This window comes from Gasterosteus aculeatus, chromosome 11 (assembly GCF_964276395.1).
Source record: "Gasterosteus aculeatus chromosome 11, fGasAcu3.hap1.1, whole genome shotgun sequence".
NCBI classification, from domain to species: domain Eukaryota; kingdom Metazoa; phylum Chordata; class Actinopteri; order Perciformes; family Gasterosteidae; genus Gasterosteus; species Gasterosteus aculeatus.
The window spans coordinates 3,844,191-3,865,113 of NC_135699.1; the positions used below are offsets into that span (position 1 = coordinate 3,844,191).

General features: G+C 47.7%; 4 protein-coding genes across 6 annotated transcripts; 1 reads left to right on the forward strand and 3 right to left on the reverse strand.

Annotated features, from left to right (window-relative positions):
* Positions 1-205: 205 nt before the first annotated feature.
* On the reverse strand, positions 206-6,140 carry LOC120827708 (26S proteasome non-ATPase regulatory subunit 11A). Its single transcript, XM_040190793.2, has 13 exons — positions 5,651-6,140; positions 4,925-5,026; positions 4,416-4,612; positions 3,581-3,638; positions 3,257-3,451; positions 3,002-3,146; positions 2,856-2,916; positions 2,361-2,423; positions 2,129-2,254; positions 1,792-1,827; positions 1,620-1,671; positions 1,342-1,485; positions 206-1,166 (listed from the first exon to the last, which is right to left on the reverse strand). Exons 1-12 carry the CDS (start codon positions 5,739-5,741, stop codon positions 1,343-1,345), a joined length of 1,269 nt encoding a protein of 422 aa, XP_040046727.1. The 5' UTR covers positions 5,742-6,140; the 3' UTR covers positions 206-1,166; position 1,342.
* On the reverse strand, positions 6,013-8,578 carry rpain (RPA interacting protein). Of its 2 annotated transcripts, XM_040190795.2 has the most exons (7): positions 8,061-8,578; positions 7,771-7,950; positions 7,586-7,658; positions 7,383-7,494; positions 7,135-7,198; positions 6,781-6,921; positions 6,013-6,594 (listed from the first exon to the last, which is right to left on the reverse strand). In XM_040190795.2, the coding sequence occupies exons 1-7, from the start codon at positions 8,130-8,132 to the stop codon at positions 6,565-6,567; spliced, it is 672 nt and encodes a 223-aa protein (XP_040046729.1). In that variant the 5' UTR covers positions 8,133-8,578; the 3' UTR covers positions 6,013-6,564. The 2 variants fall into 2 exon arrangements, with proteins under 2 accessions (XP_040046729.1, XP_040046728.2); XM_040190794.2 differs by lacking the exon at positions 6,013-6,594 and having other exon boundaries at positions 6,652-6,921; positions 8,061-8,482.
* Positions 8,270-18,722, forward strand: LOC120827707 (tetratricopeptide repeat protein 39A). Of its 2 annotated transcripts, XM_040190790.2 has the most exons (18): positions 8,270-9,021; positions 9,566-9,670; positions 10,194-10,325; positions 10,588-10,646; positions 12,048-12,115; positions 12,336-12,400; positions 12,798-12,897; positions 12,971-13,036; positions 13,123-13,231; positions 13,325-13,392; positions 15,317-15,376; positions 15,614-15,775; positions 15,858-15,949; positions 16,576-16,696; positions 16,783-16,894; positions 16,985-17,099; positions 17,285-17,401; positions 18,073-18,722. In XM_040190790.2, the coding sequence occupies exons 1-18, from the start codon at positions 8,987-8,989 to the stop codon at positions 18,185-18,187; spliced, it is 1,701 nt and encodes a 566-aa protein (XP_040046724.2). In that variant the 5' UTR covers positions 8,270-8,986; the 3' UTR covers positions 18,188-18,722. The 2 variants fall into 2 exon arrangements, with proteins under 2 accessions (XP_040046724.2, XP_040046725.2); XM_040190791.2 differs by lacking the exon at positions 10,194-10,325 and having other exon boundaries at positions 8,717-9,021.
* On the reverse strand, positions 18,239-20,731 carry gadd45gip1 (growth arrest and DNA-damage-inducible, gamma interacting protein 1). Its single transcript, XM_040190796.2, has 2 exons — positions 20,225-20,731; positions 18,239-19,241 (listed from the first exon to the last, which is right to left on the reverse strand). Exons 1-2 carry the CDS (start codon positions 20,623-20,625, stop codon positions 18,947-18,949), a joined length of 696 nt encoding a protein of 231 aa, XP_040046730.1. The 5' UTR covers positions 20,626-20,731; the 3' UTR covers positions 18,239-18,946.
* Positions 20,732-20,923: the final 192 nt, after the last annotated feature.

Below are 20,923 nucleotides of genomic sequence, written 5' to 3' on the forward strand. Positions count from 1 at the left end.
CATAGTTTTGTTGACTGTTAAATCTCGTAGGAATGACATGTATACATTTGGAAGTAGTTCTCTTTAAATGACACATTTTGGCCAAAGGTTGAGACCACTCTGCATGCGCTCTTTAGCGCGATTCCCCGACATGTTCCAGTTTGATGCTGCTGGCGTGTAATATAACTGCATACAGGAAATACATCTGAAACTCGCCTTCAGAACATTTTACAACTTTACAATTTTTTTTATTCATTATTAGCGTTTTTCTTTCTCTTTTGTCGTATACCCTTCAAGTCCATCGCAAAAAATGAGTTCCCAAAAAATGTACAGCTTTCTTCTTCTGCCCGACTCAGAGCAGAGTTCTTTCTCCGGCCGCTTCAAAAGCACTTTGTGTGACCAGCCGCGCTCTCAGTGTCTCTTCTTACCCATTGTTAAAAAAAACAAAGAAAGAGAGAGAAAGAAGACGTCTGAGGACGTGGGTGAATATATCGGGCCTCGGATGAACAGAGTTGATTGGTAATGTTATCTACAAACAGGAAGTGGGGGAGGGCAGGGGTGTCAATCAATGTCCTCCTCCCCCTGCGGCGTGGTCCCGTGTGGACTGAAGAGAAAATCCCCCATGTGGTCCACGTAATCCCAGAATGCATTGTGAGTGGGTGGAGGGGGCGGAGAAGGGAGGGAGGGGTGGGGGGGGGGGGGGGGGGGCAAACATTCAGTTTTTGAGAACCGTCAGGTGAGAGAAACCAACCGACCCCGGTTACACGGAATATATATCACACGTATGTAGAAGTACTGTGTACATTTTCTTTTGTTATTTTACAAGATTCCTTGATGGCCAACGCTGAGAGAACAGAAAAAATAAAGGGGGGGGGGGATCTAAATTGGACATACAGTAGCGAAGGTGGGAGAAATGCAAAGGTGGAATTTGTCCAAGTCGTGTCGGATGAGCCCCGGTCTGATTGGGGGGTAAGAGAGGCCGGGATGGGGCGGGGGGGTAAGAGAGGCCGGGATGGGGCGGGGGGGGTAAGAGAGGCCGGGATGGGGGGGGTCGTCTGGTTTCATTTCCTCGCTGTGTCGTTTGAAGTGTTCGTACCCTCCTCGTCCTCCCGGGCCGACGTGAGTGAGTGAGCAGAGGTCCTGGCTGGAGGGGGGCTGGGGGGGCGAGATCCACAGTTTCACTTTCTCTGAGGGGGGGAACAAATGTTGTAAAGCATTAGGTTGTATATGTTGTATCATGTTGGATAGAGGTAAAGTTTGTGAGTCTCGTCCTACCGATTATTCATTCACATATATTAGTAAGTATTATTTGGACTACCTGGCGGACGGGGGCCCCACATGGGCAGCGCTTCCCGCGCTTACCTTATGTCAGCTTCTTGGCTTTGTTGTAGAGCGAGTCCACCACTTTGCTCATGTTCTGGATGGTCTCCAGGGCCGCCTCGTACGTCTTGTCCACCGCCGGCTGGTCGAAGACGATCAGCACGCCTTCGCCTTGGTCCAAAATGCCTTGTTGGGTTAAGGTGTGTGTGTGGGGGGGGGGGGGGGGGGGAGGGGGGGCAGAGAGAGAGACGGTGTGAAGGAGGACACTCACTGATTCAAAGGACAAAGTGCTACACGGAGTCACTGGGCTGCAGACATACCGTGAAACTTCTCATCCAGGATCATCTGCGATAGTTTCCTCTCCACGTCTCCCTGCAAAACACACCGGGGTATTTATATATTATATGTGGGTATTTTTGATCATCAAAAGAAAAAGGGTAAAAGGAGCCACCACGTGATGAGCTCTGATGAAATGAGAAAGAGGAAACACACCTTGGATAGTTTGACGAGGGACGAAATGTGGGCCATCTGTCGGAGAAAAGGAAGACGAGCACTGATTGGACACTTATTCAATACAGTGTCTCTACTACCTTATCTCCACTGAAATGACCATCCACTATATAATAATAATCTAAACCTATATTGTTATAGCTTTTCGGAAATACGATAAACGGACATGAACTTGACTCTCAAAATGACAACGCCGTTGTTCACTGGGACAATATATCGTCCTGTACAAGTGAATATGGTGAAAGGCCTCATTAGTTCCTACATGTGAAGGAATCTGACCGGTCGTGCCCATTGTTTTAATAAACACACACACACACACCTGGACCCTGGAGAAAGGCTCGATGACCCTGATGAGGTTCTGCTCCAGCAGGGTGTCGTACAGCGTGGTCAGATGGGTGCTGATGATGGGGTCGTCCCTCAGCTCTGCTTTGTACTCCGTTAGTGCCTTGGGGAGGGTTGTCGTGGCGAAGGGCGGTTTCATTAATAATGTTGCAAGGGAACATAGACGTAGTTAACAGCCTCCAGAAAGTAATCACACTCCCAACACAAACCTTTTCAAAGTCTGCCAGCGACCGGTTCTTGCTGGCTTGCGCCACACATTTCAGCGAGTCTGTCTGTAGAACCAGAATATAATCAGGTGGTTGTGGACACATTCATCAGAAATAGAGCAATTATCGGCCCAGTTAAAAGGCGTAGCTGCCGTCGCTACAGCTGTGGTGCAGCTCGTCGCAGAGGAGACAGAAAGAATGTCATTTATTTGTCCTTAGTTTAGAGGACGGTCTTGGGACACAAAATCTCTTCTAGGTAGTCCAGATCAAGGGGGAAGCAAATGTACATTAACAATGATAAGCAGATTTTCCATGCAATTTGTAAAAAAAACGAGGTATTCCCTTTTAAGGAGGCTGTGCTGAAGCTCATTCCATTCAAAAGGAGCACCGAGACACTGGGGACAGTGTTGCCTACTGAAGACACCCCCCCTCCACACACTGGCCCTTGGCTGTCTTCACCACAGATGTTATGAACGGGGAAAGAAGCCGAGCGGCTACCTGTCTGCCGGCGTAGCGCAGTGCGAGCTTCCCACTGATGAGAGACTGGACATCCTCTGGCCTTGAAAAGGAAACAAGACGCATCAGACATTGCGGGGCAGCAGGGGCTTTGGCCGTGGAGCCGGGGGGGCCGATGTACCACTTACAAGTTGAGCATGATTTTGCAGAGCAGCATGTACTTGAGGGCGGTGACGGCTCGGGGGCTGTCGATGGAGTCGTAGCCCTCGAAGGCCTCGTAGAAGTAGGAGAAGGCCGTCTTCCAGTCCTTGTCCTCCGCTGCGTGAATGATTCCTGGAAAACAGCCGCGCACTGGCGTCACATGTGAGGTCACCTGACGTAGGAGAGGAGCAGCTTCCCCCACTTCCATGTTCCCTTGAATACACCCAGACAGCCGCACACACCTGACTGCATGTCTAAAGCCGCCTGCAGCTTGGGGGGGCAGTAGATGGCGTTGGCGGTGGTCCGGGCGGAGGTGAGGGCGGCGCGGGCCTTGGGCAGGTTGCTCAGTCCGTGGTACGTCTTGCTCTCCAGCAGCTGCACCTCCACCAGCAGCGCCTTGTCGTCCATCTTCTTCAGCTCCTGCAGCAGCTGCGTCCCTGCGGGGAGAAGGGAAAAGGGGGAGGGGGGAAGCATGGCGTTCACTCACACAAACGTCCTCCATTCCGCTCTCATTGAGCTTTTAGACATGAATCATGTGGGAAAACTGCAGGAGATTCGACACCCACCGAGTTGTAGAGCCTCCTGGTAGCATTTTGTGTCGAAGTACAGCGAGATGAGACGAGCCTGAGGAGGGAGGGGAGGGGGGAGGAGGGGAGGGAGCAATAATTCACTTGATGATTAAACTTGTGGTCTCGTAGGTTTTCTCTTAGATACACAACTTAGGGGCGAGTAGTGGTTGGGTCCCTCTAACGTTTCCCTCCGACCGGACGATTCAATGAAGGTAGGAAGGTCTGTTTTTGTTCAGGTGATATTTGGAAGGTACCGCTTGATGTTTTCACGGTTCCTTGCCTCAGCATGTTGCTCTGGACGGCTGTATGAACCCCTTCGCTAAGCTAGCACAGAACGCACTCACTGAAGCAGAGGGGTTCTGCAGCATGCTGTGAAGGATCTTTCTAGTGTTTCCAACAAAAAATCTGAATTACATTAATTTACAGAGCAGAGCTGGTTGGACCCCAGCAGGCCGACGCTACTGTACGATTGGCCAGTCTGCGTTCCAGGGGGCGGGACATCGCAAGGGGTTCGGATGGTAAAATAACGATGATTCTCCCATTTAGTCGGATTGCGAGTACGAGTTACTTTTTTTGCACAAACAACTAAACCAGACAGCCACCAAAAAAACCTCGAGAGGGCCTGCGCTTGTGTTGCCAATGTTTTCATTCCCAGACTTTCTTGGGGGGTCGTGCCCCCCTTCTTCAATGGTAGGGGAAGCACTGGACCCACAGCATCAGGCATCCTGTCGCAGTTATGTGGTGCAGACAAATGGCCCAGACCAAAGCGAAGAGGCCGGCTGTGTGAACAAACCTCCTCGGCGACGCCAACCGCCACCAGCGAAAGTCTCACCTCCAGCGCCTGTCGGAGGAAGGTCCTCTTCTCCACCTTGGCCCACTCTATGCACTCCAGGCAGAGCTCCACCTCCTGGCCAGTGGCAGCCTCCATGTCCAGGAACAGGTCCAGCAGGGAGCGGACCAGCCGGGCGGCCTTGGCCTTGGAGATGGAGTTGAGGAAGGGGCGCACATATTTCAGCAGACCCCCAAGCTCTGAGCAGGAGAAACAAGTGCAGCACACGGGGGTTAGGACCATTGGGTGACATTCCCTGGACTCCACACAGAGGAGAAGAATCGCTGACTGCACCTCGCGGGTCGGTATTCACAATTTGATAACAGATCTAATGACAACAAACACGAGGCACAATTATTAACACACATAATCAGTCTTTCTTCAAATATCAAATCCACAACCACTTTTGACCGACAGGCTTACACATGTGTTTGGCACAGTATGACATAACTAAAGCTGTGTGTGTCTGTGCACGTGTGTCCATCCAGATGATGAGCGTCGTGTCCCCTTACCTGCAGCCTGTCCCGTCTTGGCCAGCAGGCCCCCCAGCTCCAGGATGCTCTGCTCTTTAACGCGCACAGCCTCCTCATCGTTCTCCTGGATGTCCCGCTTAACTACAACACACACACACACACACACACACACACACACACACACACACACACACAATGCGATGAATCACTGCTGTACGGCCAGAGGAAAAGCTGACGTTGATCGCTGTCCCTCTGTCTCCATGGAGACCAGCTTTGTGTCAACTCGTTAAGAGTTTTAGAGTAGCACAGCTGTCACATTAAACAATAAGCAATCACGGCAACTATGTAACTACGCTTTAATAGTCAACATATGAGCATAAGCACACACTAGAGGCTGTGACAGAGTAGGTGTTTAACTGAGTATTAATTCCCATGTGGGCCTGACCCCTGACAAGACGAGTAATAGCTGCTAACGCTAGCTAGCCCGCTGTCAAGCAATGCGCCGGGCTAGCTAGCGTTAGCTCGAAGCTAGCCGGTGTGTTGCTGGCCGACTAGGCCGCTGTTGCTGACTCACTGTGCACGCAGAGAGAGAAAGACGGCGGCCAGCGCTGCGCTAGCGAACTAGCATTAGCTTAGCGGCTAGCCAGGCTAACAGGGAGACTGGCTAACTCGGCTGCTCCACGCTTGATGGGCGGCTGTGTCGCTTCTGTGTTTTAGCGGGGCGGCGGTTCTTCCCTCGCGTCGCGTTGTGCCGAGTATATTTACCAATGGAATGTAAGATATCGATGGAGGCATTCCGGTCTGTTCCAAGAAGCGACTGTGCTCTCTGAAACTCAGCCACTGCCGCGGCTGCCATCTTTGCTCTCGCCTGCCTCCGCTCGGAGGTCCGCTGCGCCGGCTCGCTTTCCGGTCAGGTCGTTCACGCGCACGGAACAATGTCGCCACCTAGCGACGACGGAGGAGTTCTGCATCGCCCCAAAACGCTATTAGGACCACTAGACATCCTTTGTCGCTCATCATTAGTATCAGTGGACCTAGAGAAATGTATTTTATTACCATTCCTTAGTGTCACAGTAAGTCATATTTTTCATAATTGACAAATTGTGTTTCAATAAATCATGTTGGTATACATTCTAAATACCTTTATTTCCACACTTGAAAGTGGTTAAACATTGCGTTTCAGACAACTACAGTGCATTACAACTAAATATTTACATTGCAAAATGAAGGTCACGCATCAATTTAAGTCAAAGTTGCTTAAAATGTTTGCTGGCATTGTCACTTTATCCATCAGACAAAAAGGGTGGATGCACAGAGTGGACTTTAACGCTGCAGATTAATGTACCATAAGAAACCTTAATGTACGTTAATATGACTTTATAGAGGCAAATCCAATACAGGGACATTTTGCAACGTAATAAAAATCTCTGCTTAAACGCAACCCAAGCTTTGCGTTTCAAGGCTGGACGTTTGGCTCAGTGTCCCGTAGTCTGTTACTGCGACTAGAGGACATATTGAAGACTGTTTACAGGCCAGACTTCAGAACAATGGTTGGCACAAAGTAAACATAAATAATGTATTACATATAAAAATAGTCTTTATTTCACAAAAACAGAGCGAACGCCGCAATAAAAATAGAATTTCACAAGTTAAGTCACTCGTGAAAGCCGCATCTGCATTTAAAGGACGATGGACAGGTAGTCACAGACCTGAAAGTAGAGAAAATCAGTTAAGTCACGAGTGATACTGGCAAGCAGCAAAGAATATCTGTGGGACGTCTTTTAATTAAAAAGAACACAATAAAAAACTTCGACGACAACTAGTTGTTTATTTTAAGCGGTCAGGAAAGCTATCTTTGGGGTGTTAACTTGCGGAAGCTTGAAACGGTGTCCTACACTGCAGCTGATCATCAGGTTGGGAGAGCAGTCGCTGTCCGGAGCCACAGAGAAAACCGGGTTGTGGGGACAGTCGTCCATGTGCTCCGACACTCTGGACTCCAGGAGACTCCTCAGGACATCGGGGGAGATGTGACGTTTCTGAAGATAAAAAAGGTAAAGCCATTACATGAAATCACTTAATAAACCTGCTATAAAATTTAAAACCACAGGAGAAAATTGCAAAGAGTAATATTAATTATTCATTCAAATTATTGCAAATGAGCCATTAGCAGCTAATTTTATATTGAAGAAAAGTTCCTTCATATAAAAAGGTGGAGTGTGTGTGTGTGTGTGTTGTGTAATAAAACAAACCTTAGTGTTAATGTAAAGTCCACAGATGCAGGAGATAAAATGACTGTTGATGTTCAGGTTGTTCCTGTGAGACAAGAAAATCACAATGTTGTTATCAACAGACATGGCACAAGCCAGCTGTGAAACATTTCCAGATGTTTGCCTCTACAATTATTGAATGGAAGTGCAGCTTGAAAGATAAAAACACCATGCAAATAGTGTTTGAGCAGCTCGACGTGGAGTTGAAAATGAGTAACCAACCGACTCACATGTGACAAATGGGGCAAATGATATACGAGTCCTCCATCCCCTCCACAACAGACGATATGTACTGCTGCTCAAACAGCAGGTTCCGCTCATATTCGTCAATAATTGACACTTCTGGGGAACACAGGTTTCCAAATGTCTTAACCACGCGGTGCACATTCACTTTGATCACTTTCATGTCAGTAGTTTGAAGATGTCTTGTTACCGTGAGACACGAGCTCCTGTTGGATCTCCTCCAGTACCGCGAGCTCATCGTACTCCTTTGTGACACTGAACATCTGCTCATACAGACAAAAGACAGCAGACCTCCACTCGGTTACACGACTCGTGCCGATTTCATGGAAACAGACGTTGAGATGTTTTATGAAGAAGGTCCCTCGAGTAACCGACCTCCGCCATGCCCTCCGGGCCCCACAGCGACGGTAGTCTCCGGTCCTCGGATCGCAGGGCGGTCCACTCCTCCTCCATCACCTCCTGGACGATGATGGAGCTCCGCTGCGGACTCTCTCCCAGCTGGCGATATCGCTCCAGAAGCCGCGTGCGGCTGTTTTGCAGCCGGTCCACACATCGCTGCGAAACACGGAAGGAAAACAATAAACCGAGAGGGGACCCGCGGATCTCCGACATGCTAACGTTAGTTAGCTAGCTACAAGTTAGCATTGGCCAGCTATATTGCTCACCTTGCGGTACGTTTCTTTCCATGGCGGAGTAGTTCCTTTATAAAGTGCGCGGTGTCTGTGCAAAGCATCCATTTTCACCTCGACCAGCGGGTGTAAAGTGACACGGACACAAAAGGCTTCTTACAAACAAACTGGCTCACACGGGGAGAGACTGCCAGACCAAAACATTTCAGCTTTTTTAAACCACGTGACCCGAAACCCGGAAGTTCAGTGTCTCGGGTTGCATGACGGGTCTTGTAGTGCTGTGGTGTTGAAAAGTAGTTACCACCTCAGAAGAAAGGATTCAATGACTTCAGGTTTTCACAAGAAATCTCCCCAAGAGCGGACATACGGGAAAGCTATCGAGGAATGACATGATGGTGTCAAAACAATTAATAATTACCGTTAACACTCTTTATTAATTGTCCATACATACTTAATCCAGTATAAAATTGTTTTTATTTGAAATAATGTAGCTGGAAAAGACAGTATAAGTGTAGATAACAGTACTGTGTGCACCTGACATTATATATATATATATACATATGCAGTACAGACATGATATATCCATATATATCCATCCATATATATTTTCAAATAAAAACAAAAACAATTTTATAACTAAGGAATGGCTAGGACCAGTCCAAACAACGGAGCCGCTCGCTCGCACCTGACCCATTCGCACCGTGACGTTCCTGATGTGTGCGTGGCAGTGACGTCACGTGGGAGGAGTCAGATACAACTCGACGGGGCGCTCGCTCAGGATCTCCGCAGAGCGCGTGCCATCACCAAGGAGCACCTGACTTTAAACGATAGAGGCGATGTTGTGAAGTGGTAAATGCATTTTGATCATCTATGCAATTAAATATAAATAAATACAGATATATCCGCGAGGACCCGCTGAGCTGCTAACAGGTGTGGGGGCGCGCGCCGGGGAGAGAGAGAACATGTCCAATGGGAAAGACGCAAATGCTGCAGAAAAGTGAGTACGGGCAGCTGACACGGCAAAAAGTTTCTCTTTATAAGATTTCATGTCTTGAACCTTTGCATTCTGTTCCGTCCAAATAAACCTGCTCAGTGAATATTGCTGAAATATTCAGTTGACCAGGAAACGCTACATTTATTCATCGTTTCCTTGTCAAGTTGTGACGTAAGTTCTGTGTTGTCAGGAAATAGTTCCAACTTCAGCCAGAGGCAGGGTCTTGGTCAACAAACCGGCTGACTTCTTACACTTCATTTTGCCCAGATTATTAACTAGTAGTGTATTCATGTGGCTTCAGTGCTGTACTGTGTGCACCTGAAATTTACAGTACTGTTATCTAAAAACATTATTTTCAAATAAAAACAAAAACAATTTTATAACTAAGGAATTGCTGGGACCAGTCCAAACAACGGCCCAGATTATTAACTAGTAGTATATTCATGTTGCTTCAGTGTGACGATGCTCTATGATTACATCATGTGTTTTGTGATAAAAACTTTGAAAGCGTTTTGTGCACATTCCACGTTTGTGTTTTGTGGTGCAGCTCGTCGCAGATGACTCTGAAGGAGTGCCTGGATGAGTGCATGGAGGCCCTGGACCTCTTCCTCAACAACCACTTCAAGGAGAGCCTGGACAGGCTGCGGCCGAGGTAACACAACCTAACCTGCCCCCCCCCCCAGTCGCTCTGGCTCCGCCGGAAGGCTCTGAACCGGGCCGCCTTGAGTTTCCTGTATACTTTCTTTGGTTTTAGCACGTTCTGTGTGTTGCACTTCAGAATGATGTCAGCACTATTTGCTTTCTGTGTAAGCTCGGGCTGATGTTGAGGAAGCTCCGTTCGTCGGCGCTTCCCGTGACGCGCGGCGGTTGCCCCCCCGTTTAGGCCTTTGGCTTCTCCAGGATACGAGGTGTTTGCTTAAGCTGACGCCCAGAGGTCCAACCGATCCGAGAGCCTGGAATGGCAAGCAAAAATAAACACAAGACGTGACTGGGCAGGGCCTCAGACAAGAGATAGGTTGAATAAAGAACAGCACATATATTTATATATACATATATTCCTTATCTTTTCTCGCCGTCAAAATGCAAACGGGGCCGCAGTAGCTGGCCTCTCGCCTCCTGTTTGCATACAGCGCGAAGTGTATTGATTGCTGCTACTGCGTGTCCCCCTTCCGTAGAGTAAACGAGAGCATGTACCACGCTCTCATTTACGCCACCGTGCTGGAAATGCAGGCCATGATGACCTTCCAGCCAGATGACATCAGCAACGCGGGGCGAACCATGAAGAGTGCCCAGGAGGTCTGCCACAAGTGAGGAGGCTCACGTGCACGTAGATGTGTATTATTGTTTTACGCTCTAAATGAGCTGCCAACTTTCTTCCTCGGCCCGTGAGCCATAATAGGCAAATTTATCACCGAGACGATTTGCATGGCTCAATTTGCCTGCGTTTGCATCAGGGGAGCTGATGTGGCGGCTGGACACACTTTGGGATTGACTGCTGTCGGCAAATATTGGGTCATTTGGAACGCAATTGGTTTATTTTTTGTTGATGAAGTTTTATCTTTTTTTCAGGTTCCGGCGGAAGTCCTCGGGTTTGTTGAGCAAGTCTGGAGGCAATTCGCTCACTGAAGGTAAGAAATCCACCCGAAAAAAGTGTGAATGCAATGAAAAAAATATGTAATGTACACAGATTGTTCTTCCTTATTTAATGGGCCATAACGTTTACATCCAGTTTGTTTTCAACAGGGTTTTATTTTTAATTTGTTTAACCTGAGTTATCTAAAAAAAAAAAAAAACTTTTTCATTTTTCCGGTATGCGGAGTCAAGGCACCTTTGAGCTGGACAACAACATTCTATTGCAAAGCATTCGGAACATACACATGTTGCAATTTCCTTATTTAGGTAACTGATAAATCTGCGTAGTGTCTTAATTACTCAAAATATAAGCCCACTAAATCCTCCTCGCTGGCATCAGTCTTTATATATATAGGTTCGACTTGTCTAAATCTAATATCTTCTTCACTTTCCACAGATCAGACCTTTTATTAACCCCGAATACACTCACTCCCTATAATCATCCCCCTGGATCTATGATTGACTCCTCGCTTACTGTAGACCCTGTGTGCAAATCGCCCCGTCTCAACCATCTCTGGTGTCATGGACTCCGCTAAGTGGAAGCACACCTCTCACCTGAGGCAGAGCCGGGAAGGAGAAATCAGAAAACGATACCTGACTTGGGTTCGCACTCTTATCCCAGTCCTCCTCTATTAGCGCGAGACACGGGCTGCTGCAATGCCAGATTTGGTACGTCAAGCTAAAATCTACCCAAATATGAATGACAGCTAGAACAATCAAACGCCAACCTCTCAGCCAGAGGCCTCATATACTCCAGTGGAAACACGTCCTCCCACTCTCTCACACAACGGTCGGTTAATTAAGGTCTGAAAATAATAAAATAAAATAAAACTTAAAAAGATCAGGTCGCCCCTTTTTAATTTCATTTACATATAACAAAAATATAAGCCTACTAAATACAACAGCCGTGTTCTTTATGTTCCAGCAACAGCTGGTGCCTGCCTGGTCGCCTGGTTGACTGGCAGCCACTTTTACAAGTTAGCGTTTAGCCTTGTGTGCAAATGACGGTGCCAACAAAGTGTTAGCATGCTAACATTCCCAAATCAGCAGTTGGCTCGGAAATGCGTTGATGCTGATTGGAATATTGAATCCCTTTGCAAATTTTTGGTTGAAAGACAAGTGGAGATCAAGTGACAATACAACAGGACAAACGGTCAGCAAGAGGGACACGGATGTCCGCAAAAAAATGGCGTTGCCCGATAGCGGCTGAGCTATTTCAGACTCGGCCAATGTGGTGGAGAAACCGCCAAACAGACCGGCATTACTAACCCAGCTGGTGACATGCAGGATGGATCTGATGCTTTATTGCTTTTTGAATTGGGTCATTTTGTGTTGTTTTATTACTAAATGTGCGTGCGTGTGTGTGTTTGTGTGTGTCTATGGGTGTGTTTTTGCAGTGCAGCTTCATGCTGAAGTGTGTTACGCAGAGTGCCAACTCCAAAGAGCCGCTCTCACCTTCCTACAGGTGCAGTAGGCTGTTTAAAACTCATACATGAACTACAGATCTTTAAATATGTGTAGGTCACCAAAGGTTCACACATTATCAGGGTTTTCAGGACTGTATTTGACTCAGAAATTTAAATTCCACGTGTTTCATCTATTATTCGTAAAGGGACATCTAATCCAAGCAGCTCTTGCCAAATGAATCTGTGGCCCTTGTTCACTTCTGTATTTTATCTTTGCAGGACGAGAACATGGTGAGCTTCATCAAAGGAGGGATCAAAGTACGGAACAGTTACCTAATTTACAAGTAAGTAATGAGATATTTGTCTTGTGTAATTGTAATCTTCATTAAGACTTATTCCAAAAGTGACCCTGCCAATTCTGCCTTTTATATTTTGGGAGACTTATTAAAGAGTAAAGCTAATTATATTACAGGTTTTCTCAGTTTTTCTCTCTCAAATTTTTTTTCTCACTGTAGTTTTTCTGAGAATGTTACCTTGATTCTTTGATTAAGGCCCTAATAGGCCTTGTGCATGAGGTGGGGGCTGACATGACGGCAAAAGCCGGTTGGTTGGGTAATTATGGTTTAATCACACGAGACCCCTAACATGTGAAAGTACCGTGTTAAATCTCCAGCATACAGTTTTTCTACATCAATTTCTGAGCTGCTTCTAAACTCGTTCTTGTTTTGTTTTCTCCACCAGAGAACTGCATTCCTTAATAAACTCCCCGAGCTCGCTCAAAGAAGCCAGCCACGTGCACTTGGAGGGAGGAATATCCTTTGGAATCGGGGCCTTTAACCTGGTGCGTCTGGCGGCACGGTGCCTCCATGCGCCGCCGCTGCCTGTGTGTAACCGCGTGTCCTCCTCCTTCACAGACGCTCTCTCTGTTTCCTCCACGGATACTCAAGGTTCTCGAGTTTGCGGGATTCTCCGGAGACAAGGTGCGACGCGTGCGTCTCCTCCTGTCCTTCACTCGCCCACCCGTGTCCCACTCATTGTTCTTCTGTTTTTCGGGGGGATTGTGCAGGAATACGGTCTGTCTCTGCTGTGCGACGGCGCCACGGGGATGAATCTGCGCTCCATGCTGTGCGCCCTGCTGCTGCTCTGCTACTACACCTTCCTCACCTTCATACTCGGTAGGGCCGCCGCCCCCCCCCCCCTCAGAAGGTTCAGACCTGTGCGGTGACCTGCCAGACGTCACGTGACTCGTCTCTGCTCTGTCCTCTCAGGCACCGGCGAGGGGGAGGTGACCGAAGCCGAGAGGCTGCTGAAGCCTTTCCGTCTCCGGTACCCACGGGTGAGTGTCACTGAGGATCGCCACCCACTTTCTCTAAATCACGCTTGCGTCCGGACGGCCGGCTATCGAACGTGTCAATCCTGATGGGTGCGATCGACGGCGCTCTGTGACAACGATGAGTCATGGCAACAAACACTGATTGTTTGAAATCAGCCGGCCAATTTGGGGTGATGCAAAAAGAAGAGTCATTGTATTGAAAATGATCCAACATCATTCTCAATTTATTCTCGATTTATTCCATTCCAACATTGTAGCAGTCTCCAGTTTCAAGACTTCTTCAATGCGGCAGGATGTTCATGCAGCAAACGATGGTCCAGTCACAGTCAAACATTTCATTACATGTCATTTAGCTGACGCTTTATCCAAAGCGACTTAATATAAGTGCATTCAACCATAAGGATACAAAGCCAGAAGAACAAGTGCAATTTCATTAAATAAGCCAATTTACAACTTGATATAGATAAGAGCCATTATAAGTGCAATTTAAGTGCTAAAATTAGTTAGTCTTTTAGTGGAGGTAGAGTCTGGAGAGGTGTGTCTTTAGTCTGAAGATGTGAAGGCTCTCTGGTGTCTTCAGAGAGCTCGTTCCACCGTTTCGGAGCAAGGGCAGCAAAGAGTTGTCATCTAGTCGAGTGTTTTGCTCTCAGTGAGGGAGGGACGAGTAGTTTATAAGATGCAGAGCGGAGAGTGCGGGTCCGGATGTCGGGTTTGACCATGTCCTGGATGTAAGCTGGACCCGATCCATTCACAGCACGGTACGTGAGCACCAATGTTTAGAACTGGATGAGCCACCGGTAGCCAGTGAAGAGAGCGGAGGAGTGTGGGAGAATTTCAGAAGGTTAAAGACCAGTCGAGCTGCTGCATTCTGAATGAGCTGCAGAGGTGGAATGGCGGTGGCAGGGAGACCTGCAGGAGGGAGTTGCAGTAGTCCAGGTGTGAGATGACAAGAGTCTGAATCAGTACCTGCGCCGCCTTCTGAGTGAGAAGGGGACGTGTTCTCCTGATGTTGTAGAGCGTGTACCAAGTACCTTGTGATTGACATGATTCTCCAGATTTTGTTGTCTGACAGATGCCATTTTAGTGTCGATAGGTTTGGAAGATGTTTGGCGTGTTAACATTTATGGAGGCTGCAGAGTTTGTGCACCAGCTTGTGCTTATCACTAGTTGTGTAACGGCTTCTTTGTTTTTACTTTGTTTTGTTAATTATGGATTTTGAAGCCACTATATAAGATGTTGCGTCACATGCAAGACACGTTTCTCTATGGGGGCATCAAACAATCATTTCATTGTATGGTAGAGTTGGAGACTATGGTCCAAAATATCATCCCGATGGGGTCAGAATATCTGTTTGGTGACAACGATGCTCATTTTGATGCAGGTTATTCTCTGTGTCGAGCCGGGAAGAAACCAGAACGGTACTATGGTTCATATACAATTATTTCTGGTGTTTTTATACTCTGAGGATGAATCTCATAAAGTTGTCATCCTTATTCTGGAATCTTTTTTTGTAAGACCACCCTGTCCTATACGTATCATAACTAACCTTTGGATAATTTAACAAGTCTTCCAAAAGGAACTTTAATGATTTTACACAGTCAAAGAACAGATTACTGGTCATGGCTAATGGTCATGGCTGACCTGAGTCAGGTGGAAGGAAAACTCCTTCGCTTTCCTTCCACCTGACTCACATCCCCGGGAATGCACGTCCCTGTTGACACTCCACCTTTTGCCCACATGCCGCCCATCCCAGAGAACAAACCTCGAGCTCCGACACAGTGTGTGCCAAACCCCAATGGAAATGTGCTGCTTAAACACGATGCATGAGATCTGTCCGCTGATAGCGAGTTATTTAACTACCAGATGTAAAACTGTAATACGGCAAACAGCCTCCACTTTACACATTACATTTGTTTCTTCTTTCCAGGGAGCAATTTTCCTCTTCTTCGCGGGCAGGACGGAAGAGATCAAGGGGAACATTGATGAGGTGTGTGTCATGAAATGTTTCAAATATCCTTAAAGTTTTTAAAAGACAACAAAACAGGTTTCCGTATGAACAGATGGCAACTACATAGGAAAACGTGTGTGTGTGTGTGTGTGTGTGTGGTAGCCATTACATTACATATCCTTATTGAAGGTACGCTTTAACCCCAAAATGACCATATTTTGTACATCAATTACTCGCCACATGTTACCTTGAATTGAGAATCCGCTGTGCTGCCAGGCCGTGGCCCTGTTCGAGGACGGCTGCAAGGCCCAGCAGGCGTGGAAACAGTTCCACCACATGTGCTACTGGGAGCTGATGTGGTGCTTCACTTACAAGCGGCTGTGGAAGATGGCGTACTTCTACGCCGACCTGCTGAGTAAGGAGAGCCTCTGGTCCAAGGTACAGAACCCGGGGGGAGGGGAGAGGGTCTTTGGGACAGACCAAAGTGTCCCAAAAACATCTCCTGTTTTCTCCCTGCTAGGCCATGTATGTTTACATGAAAGCTGCTTACCTCAGCATGCTGCGGGAAGACGAGGCCAGGCCTTTTGGGGAGGACGAGGTCGAGCTGTTCAGGTAAACAAACAAACACACACGCACACTGTAACTGTTATCTCAGGAACACACTGCTGCTGTCCCGAGGCCCATGAGATACTATCTTAACAAAGTAACGCTTGTTTGTGTACCTGGTTGTGCGCACGCGAAGGACTAAATCATTGACATTTCCCCGAGGAGCTGCTGGAGACCAAACAAGGAGCAAAAATGAAGTTGTTTTGTAGTGAACGATTATGTCGCTCCGTGTTGGTGTCAGGTGTTAATATGTCTCACTTTGGTTTTGCAGGCACCCAAGTGGCCAAAACATATCTTTTTAAATGGTTTGAGGCACTAACCTCACTAACCAGTGTTTTTTAAACACGGGTATTATTGGGGGTAAACCCAATTGTTTTTTATTTCTGTGGTGAATTTGAGTATGTAATCAGGTCTTGATTTCTTTTAGTCAATATTGAAATTATATATAATATTCAAAAGTGCCATTAACTTGTAGACAGCCGCTTTAAACACACTCACATTCACAAGTGTATTTGTTTAATTCCTTGCTGTGCTTTGTTTAGTGGCGGGGGAGTACATCATTGTAACAGATCTGCACCCATTCGGCCCACGCCGATCCCCAATCTGTCCATTATTTCCCTGTGTCGTTCCAGACAGGTGCCCACCTTCAAGCAGAAGATAGCAGGGAAGTCGCCCCCGACTGAGAAGTTTGCCATCCGCAAAGCCCGGCGGTACAAGGCCCGCTGCCCGATCCGGCTGCCGGTGCCCGTGTTGGTAAAAAGCTTCTCGCTGCCGCTCTGAATGCGCATCGCGTTTTATCGGTCACGCCCGTCCAACAGCGTTGTCCCTCCGCTTTGCAGGAGATGATGTACATGTGGAACGGCTTCAGTATGATCAGCAAACGGCCGGAGCTCACTGAGGGCATGATGCAGACTTTGGTGGAGGCGGAGCGCACCCTGCTGGAGTCTCCCGGTAACCCGACCCGCTCGCCTTACAAACGCAACCGTCCGCAAAGTGAGATGGCCTTGACGCGTCCGTGTGTGTCCGCTCCTTCCTCTGCAGGCAACGAGCACTCGGTGGACGACCGCTGCGTGATCCACCTGCTGAAGGGCCTGTGCTTGAAGAACCAGGGCCTCCTCCAGGCCGCCGAGGAGAGCTTCGCCAACGTGTTGTCCAGGTGAGCTCCGCTCGGGGGGGGGGGGGGGTTTCCTGAATGCAACGCCGGGAGCCTTCTGCGGTACAGCGCACTGATCGTAGGTCATGAAGTCACCTGACCTTTAGGTGACACTCTTGAAGTGCCGCCGCTTGATACGCGTGTCAAAATCTATCCGTTAATTCACCTTGTCCCCGGTGTTTGCTCAGTGAAAAGAAGATCCGGTTCGACCACTACCTGGTGCCCAACTGCCTGGTGGAGCTCGGCCTGCTCTACATTGACCAAGGCCGGAGGGACGAGGCCATCCAGCTGCTGCACAAGGCCAAGTATGTCACTGCCTCACTGCAGCCTCATTGCTGATGAGCCCTGACACCTAAGATGACCAAGAGGAATGTTGATGTTTTTCTCCCGTGCGCATAGAATATGCATTTAATACATAAATGCGGTACTTGATTTTGATAAAAAGGGTCCTTTAGCTTAGACCAGCAGCCTGCACAGCTTCCACATGCAGCACTATTGTGAGGTATAGTTTTCTATTTTGTAATAGTAATGATATTGCAAATATAATTATCTACTTACTATTGTGTTATTCATTTATATTTATTTACATCGAAATTAGAATTATTTTGCTTCTTTTGTCCCGGCTGCTACAGAATACAGATACGGTCTCCACTATGTGCAATGGCAGTACGAGACCAGTAGAAGTCGCCTTCTGCCTATTAATTCAATACAATTTATTTTGTGTAGCCCCAAAACACAATTTGCTTCCTAGGGTGTTCTAATCTGTACACATGCGGGACCCTTATATCGGCAAAAGGAAATGATTGCATCCTTAGCGGGAATAGATTACATCTACATCTTGGGGTAATAAAATGGGCTGTTGAAGCGAATTGTGCGTCAACCCTTTGCTCCCTTTGGATGAACGGTGACGTATTCAGCTGATTGTTCAATGAAACAGCACACTTTGGATGAGCGTTTTCTCTGCTTTCACCTGCAGACACAACTACAAAGAATACTCCATGGAGTCCCGCACACAGTTCAGGGTACACGCCGCTCTGGCCAAACTCAAAGCCGACCCGGGGGAGGACGAGGACGAGGACACTCGCATGTAGGAGGAGGGCTCTTCACACTCTGGAATCTGGACATTTTTCCAATCACAATTATTGCTGCTGCAGTAGTTTTTATCAATGTTCAACAAGTGCATGCTGGGTATTTTCTCATTGCGTTCAAGTGGACCTTTTGGGGTCTACAGTAAGAAAGGTACAGAAGGTATCAAAGCGGGAAAGTGGAGTTTGTACAGCAAACTGTATTTACAATATTTTTATGTTATATTGGAAATCAAACACTCAATGTTGACCACAATAAACATCTAATGTAAGAAATGCTATGATTTAATAAAATGCATAATAGTGGCTTTATTAGGAGCTCTGTGTTTACATCAGAGATTCTATTAGATGAACTGGCTGATGATCATTAGGATTCAGTCCCCTGCCAGTATTCTATGCACACGTCTTTCATTTTGGATTCTGGATGGCTGCAATGGAAAAGACTGTTTAAGCTCGTCAACTTATGTTCTTTAGGCGTGTGACGTTGCAACACTTCCAAATGTAAACCTGTTTGCATTAATAAATTCTCAATATAAAATTATTTTTAGTTTGTATTTATCCTTTAAAAACAGTCAGCACAGGAATTCATTTATTGCAATGAGAGCTAAATGTTTATAGAAATGAACATATGCATGTGCAGCTCCTTACAGATGCCAATCGGGTAAAACAAAGACCCCACTGATTGGGATACTTTACAACAAATGTCCCTCGGAGTGCGGCGCAGCCTCCATCTCACTCAAATATTACAGTCATTCATCTGGGACACTACGAGGAGGCGGCAGGAGGTGCGACGGGCGGAGCCGCCAACTGCTCATCTTTCAGTCTGCGCTTCACTAGCTTCTTTTTCTTCTTCTCCTCCTTTTCGATCTCAGCAACCATCTCCAAGAACTTGGGGCTGCGGGGGTCCAGGGCGTAGCCGAAGCGCTCCCGGGCCTCGGCCAGCAGCTTTGCGCGGCGCGACTTCTCCTCCTTCAGCTTGCTCTTGCTTTCGCGTTTCTCCCGCCGCCAGTCGGCGACCATCTTGGGCATTTTGGCCATGTTGGCTGCAATGAGTTTCTCTCTACAATGGGAGGGGGTGGGGGAGAAGACAAATGTTAATACGGCAAAGTGATGTCCTCTCAGCTACGAGGTGGACTGCAGTGAAATTGATTGGGTTAATGTCCTCGCAGAAGGAACTATAAAAGCCTGGATTCACTCCCTGTCACGCAGTTTATATAAATCAAAGTCATACTACATAAAACACGATTATGAATGCTTTTTTTGTACTGCATCAGAATGAAAGCCATTTTAACATCCCCATGCACAAATCACACCCGATTAGTTAGTATTTTATTCCCACTAATGTCACAAATGCAGAACCAGTCTGTTTACTCCGGTCATCCGTCACATTCAAAGTATATGCAAGAGAGAAATAGTTGGCCAGAACTATTGTGCGATAATTACTCAAATCAGCCGTTTTTGAGGATCCCGCCTGCAGGTGGAGGAGTGACCACCTGGTGACCCGGCTCAACAAACTGGAGCTCAAAAGACAGCAGGGATTTCAGGAAGAACGCCCCCCCCCCCACCCGTTCTACTTCCTGGGCGCCGTCATCACCCAGGAGGGGTGAGGGACCTCAACGTCAGCTCCATCACCAAGAAGGCTCAGCAGAGGATGTTCCTCCGGAGGCCGCGGAGACCACCACCGAGTCCATCCTCCGCTCCTCCATCACAGTCTGGTACGCTGCATATTTCTAATGACTATTTATTTAAAATATAACCCATGACGCGAGAGAGAAGCTGCAGGAGTCCTCTGAATGCCTGGAGTCCAAATGGCTCCTGCGTCAGGTGACCTCAATGGAGGTCGGCGTTGCGGACAGATACTCGCCCCGTTTCTGCGGTCTCACCTTCTTCCTGTGGGCCACAGTTTGAGCCTCGTGTGTAGAACATACCGAGAAGTAACCTGCGTCCATCCTGCCCGCAAATATTCCTGCCGGCTCGCAGTTCGGAGCAAACAAAACGGCTTGACTCACTGAAGTTAGCTGCAGTGACGTTAGCATCACTTACTTCGCCAACCGCCTCTGGGTTTCCTCCTCCTCTCTGGCCTGGACGTTCTTCAGCATGACCTCCAGCGGAGGCTGCCACTCGTTCTCCTCCGCGGTCATCCTGTCCAGCTCCGCGCGGCTGGGCCACAGCGAGGCCGGCTCGATGCCCGAGGCGGAACCGTAGCGGCCGAATAGCTTCCTGTCATACCGGCTGCTCTTCTGCCACTCGGGCGTCTTCTCGCTGTCCTTGTCCGGGATGTGGGGCCGGTGGAGGTTCAGCCGTAGAGGTCTGGGGTTGTAGGACGCGCTCTGCGGTGGAAGCCCGCGCGGAGAGTCCGCAGAAAGCACCGTTTTTGAGCATGAAATTCCCTTTAAAGTCCTGCATAACGCAGCCGTCCTCCTGCACAGCATGGACGCCGCCATCTTTGTTCCTCCACAGGAAGGACCCGGCGGAGTGACGAAGGTGGCTCCCACAATGCCTGTTTACCACGGATTCATGTTCTAATAATGTTTAAAGTATTACATTTTGTCCGACTGGCAAAGATGAAGACGTTTACTTATTCATGTTGCATCAAATACAACCAGCAAAAAAGTTGCTATATAGTTGCTACATATATATATACAACTGGCACCAAGATAAGAAGGAAATTAGACATTCTTAAGGAAATTGTACATTATTTTGATGTTCACTATGCATTACTTTTTGCCTCTATAATATATG

Excerpts from the sequence above, each read along its gene's own strand:
- rpain (XM_040190794.2), bottom strand. The coding sequence starts at position 8,132 with ATGGATGCTTTGCACAGACACCGCGCACTTTATAAAGGAACTACTCCG. Across the intron at positions 7,659-7,770 it reads GCCCGGAGGGCATGGCGGAG|ATGTTCAGTGTCACAAAGGA; the intron begins GTCGGTTACTCG and ends CTGTATGAGCAG. Across the intron at positions 7,199-7,382 it reads ATTTGCCCCATTTGTCACAT|GAACAACCTGAACATCAACA; the intron begins GTGAGTCGGTTG and ends CTTGTCTCACAG.
- LOC120827708 (XM_040190793.2), bottom strand. The coding sequence starts at position 5,741 with ATGGCAGCCGCGGCAGTGGCTGAGTTTCAGAGAGCACAGTCGCTTCTT. Across the intron at positions 3,452-3,580 it reads CCAGGAGGCTCTACAACTCG|GGACGCAGCTGCTGCAGGAG; the intron begins GTGGGTGTCGAA and ends TTCTCCCCGCAG. Across the intron at positions 2,917-3,001 it reads TGCAAAATCATGCTCAACTT|GCCAGAGGATGTCCAGTCTC; the intron begins GTAAGTGGTACA and ends TTCCTTTTCAAG.
- LOC120827707 (XM_040190790.2), top strand. The coding sequence starts at position 8,987 with ATGTCCAATGGGAAAGACGCAAATGCTGCAGAAAA. Across the intron at positions 12,116-12,335 it reads CCGCTCTCACCTTCCTACAG|GACGAGAACATGGTGAGCTT; the intron begins GTGCAGTAGGCT and ends TTATCTTTGCAG. Across the intron at positions 12,898-12,970 it reads GAATCGGGGCCTTTAACCTG|ACGCTCTCTCTGTTTCCTCC; the intron begins GTGCGTCTGGCG and ends CCTCCTTCACAG.
- gadd45gip1 (XM_040190796.2), bottom strand. The coding sequence starts at position 20,625 with ATGGCGGCGTCCATGCTGTGCAGGAGGACGGCTGCGTTATGCAGGACT. Across the intron at positions 19,242-20,224 it reads ACCCAGAGGCGGTTGGCGAA|AGAGAAACTCATTGCAGCCA; the intron begins GTAAGTGATGCT and ends CTCCCATTGTAG.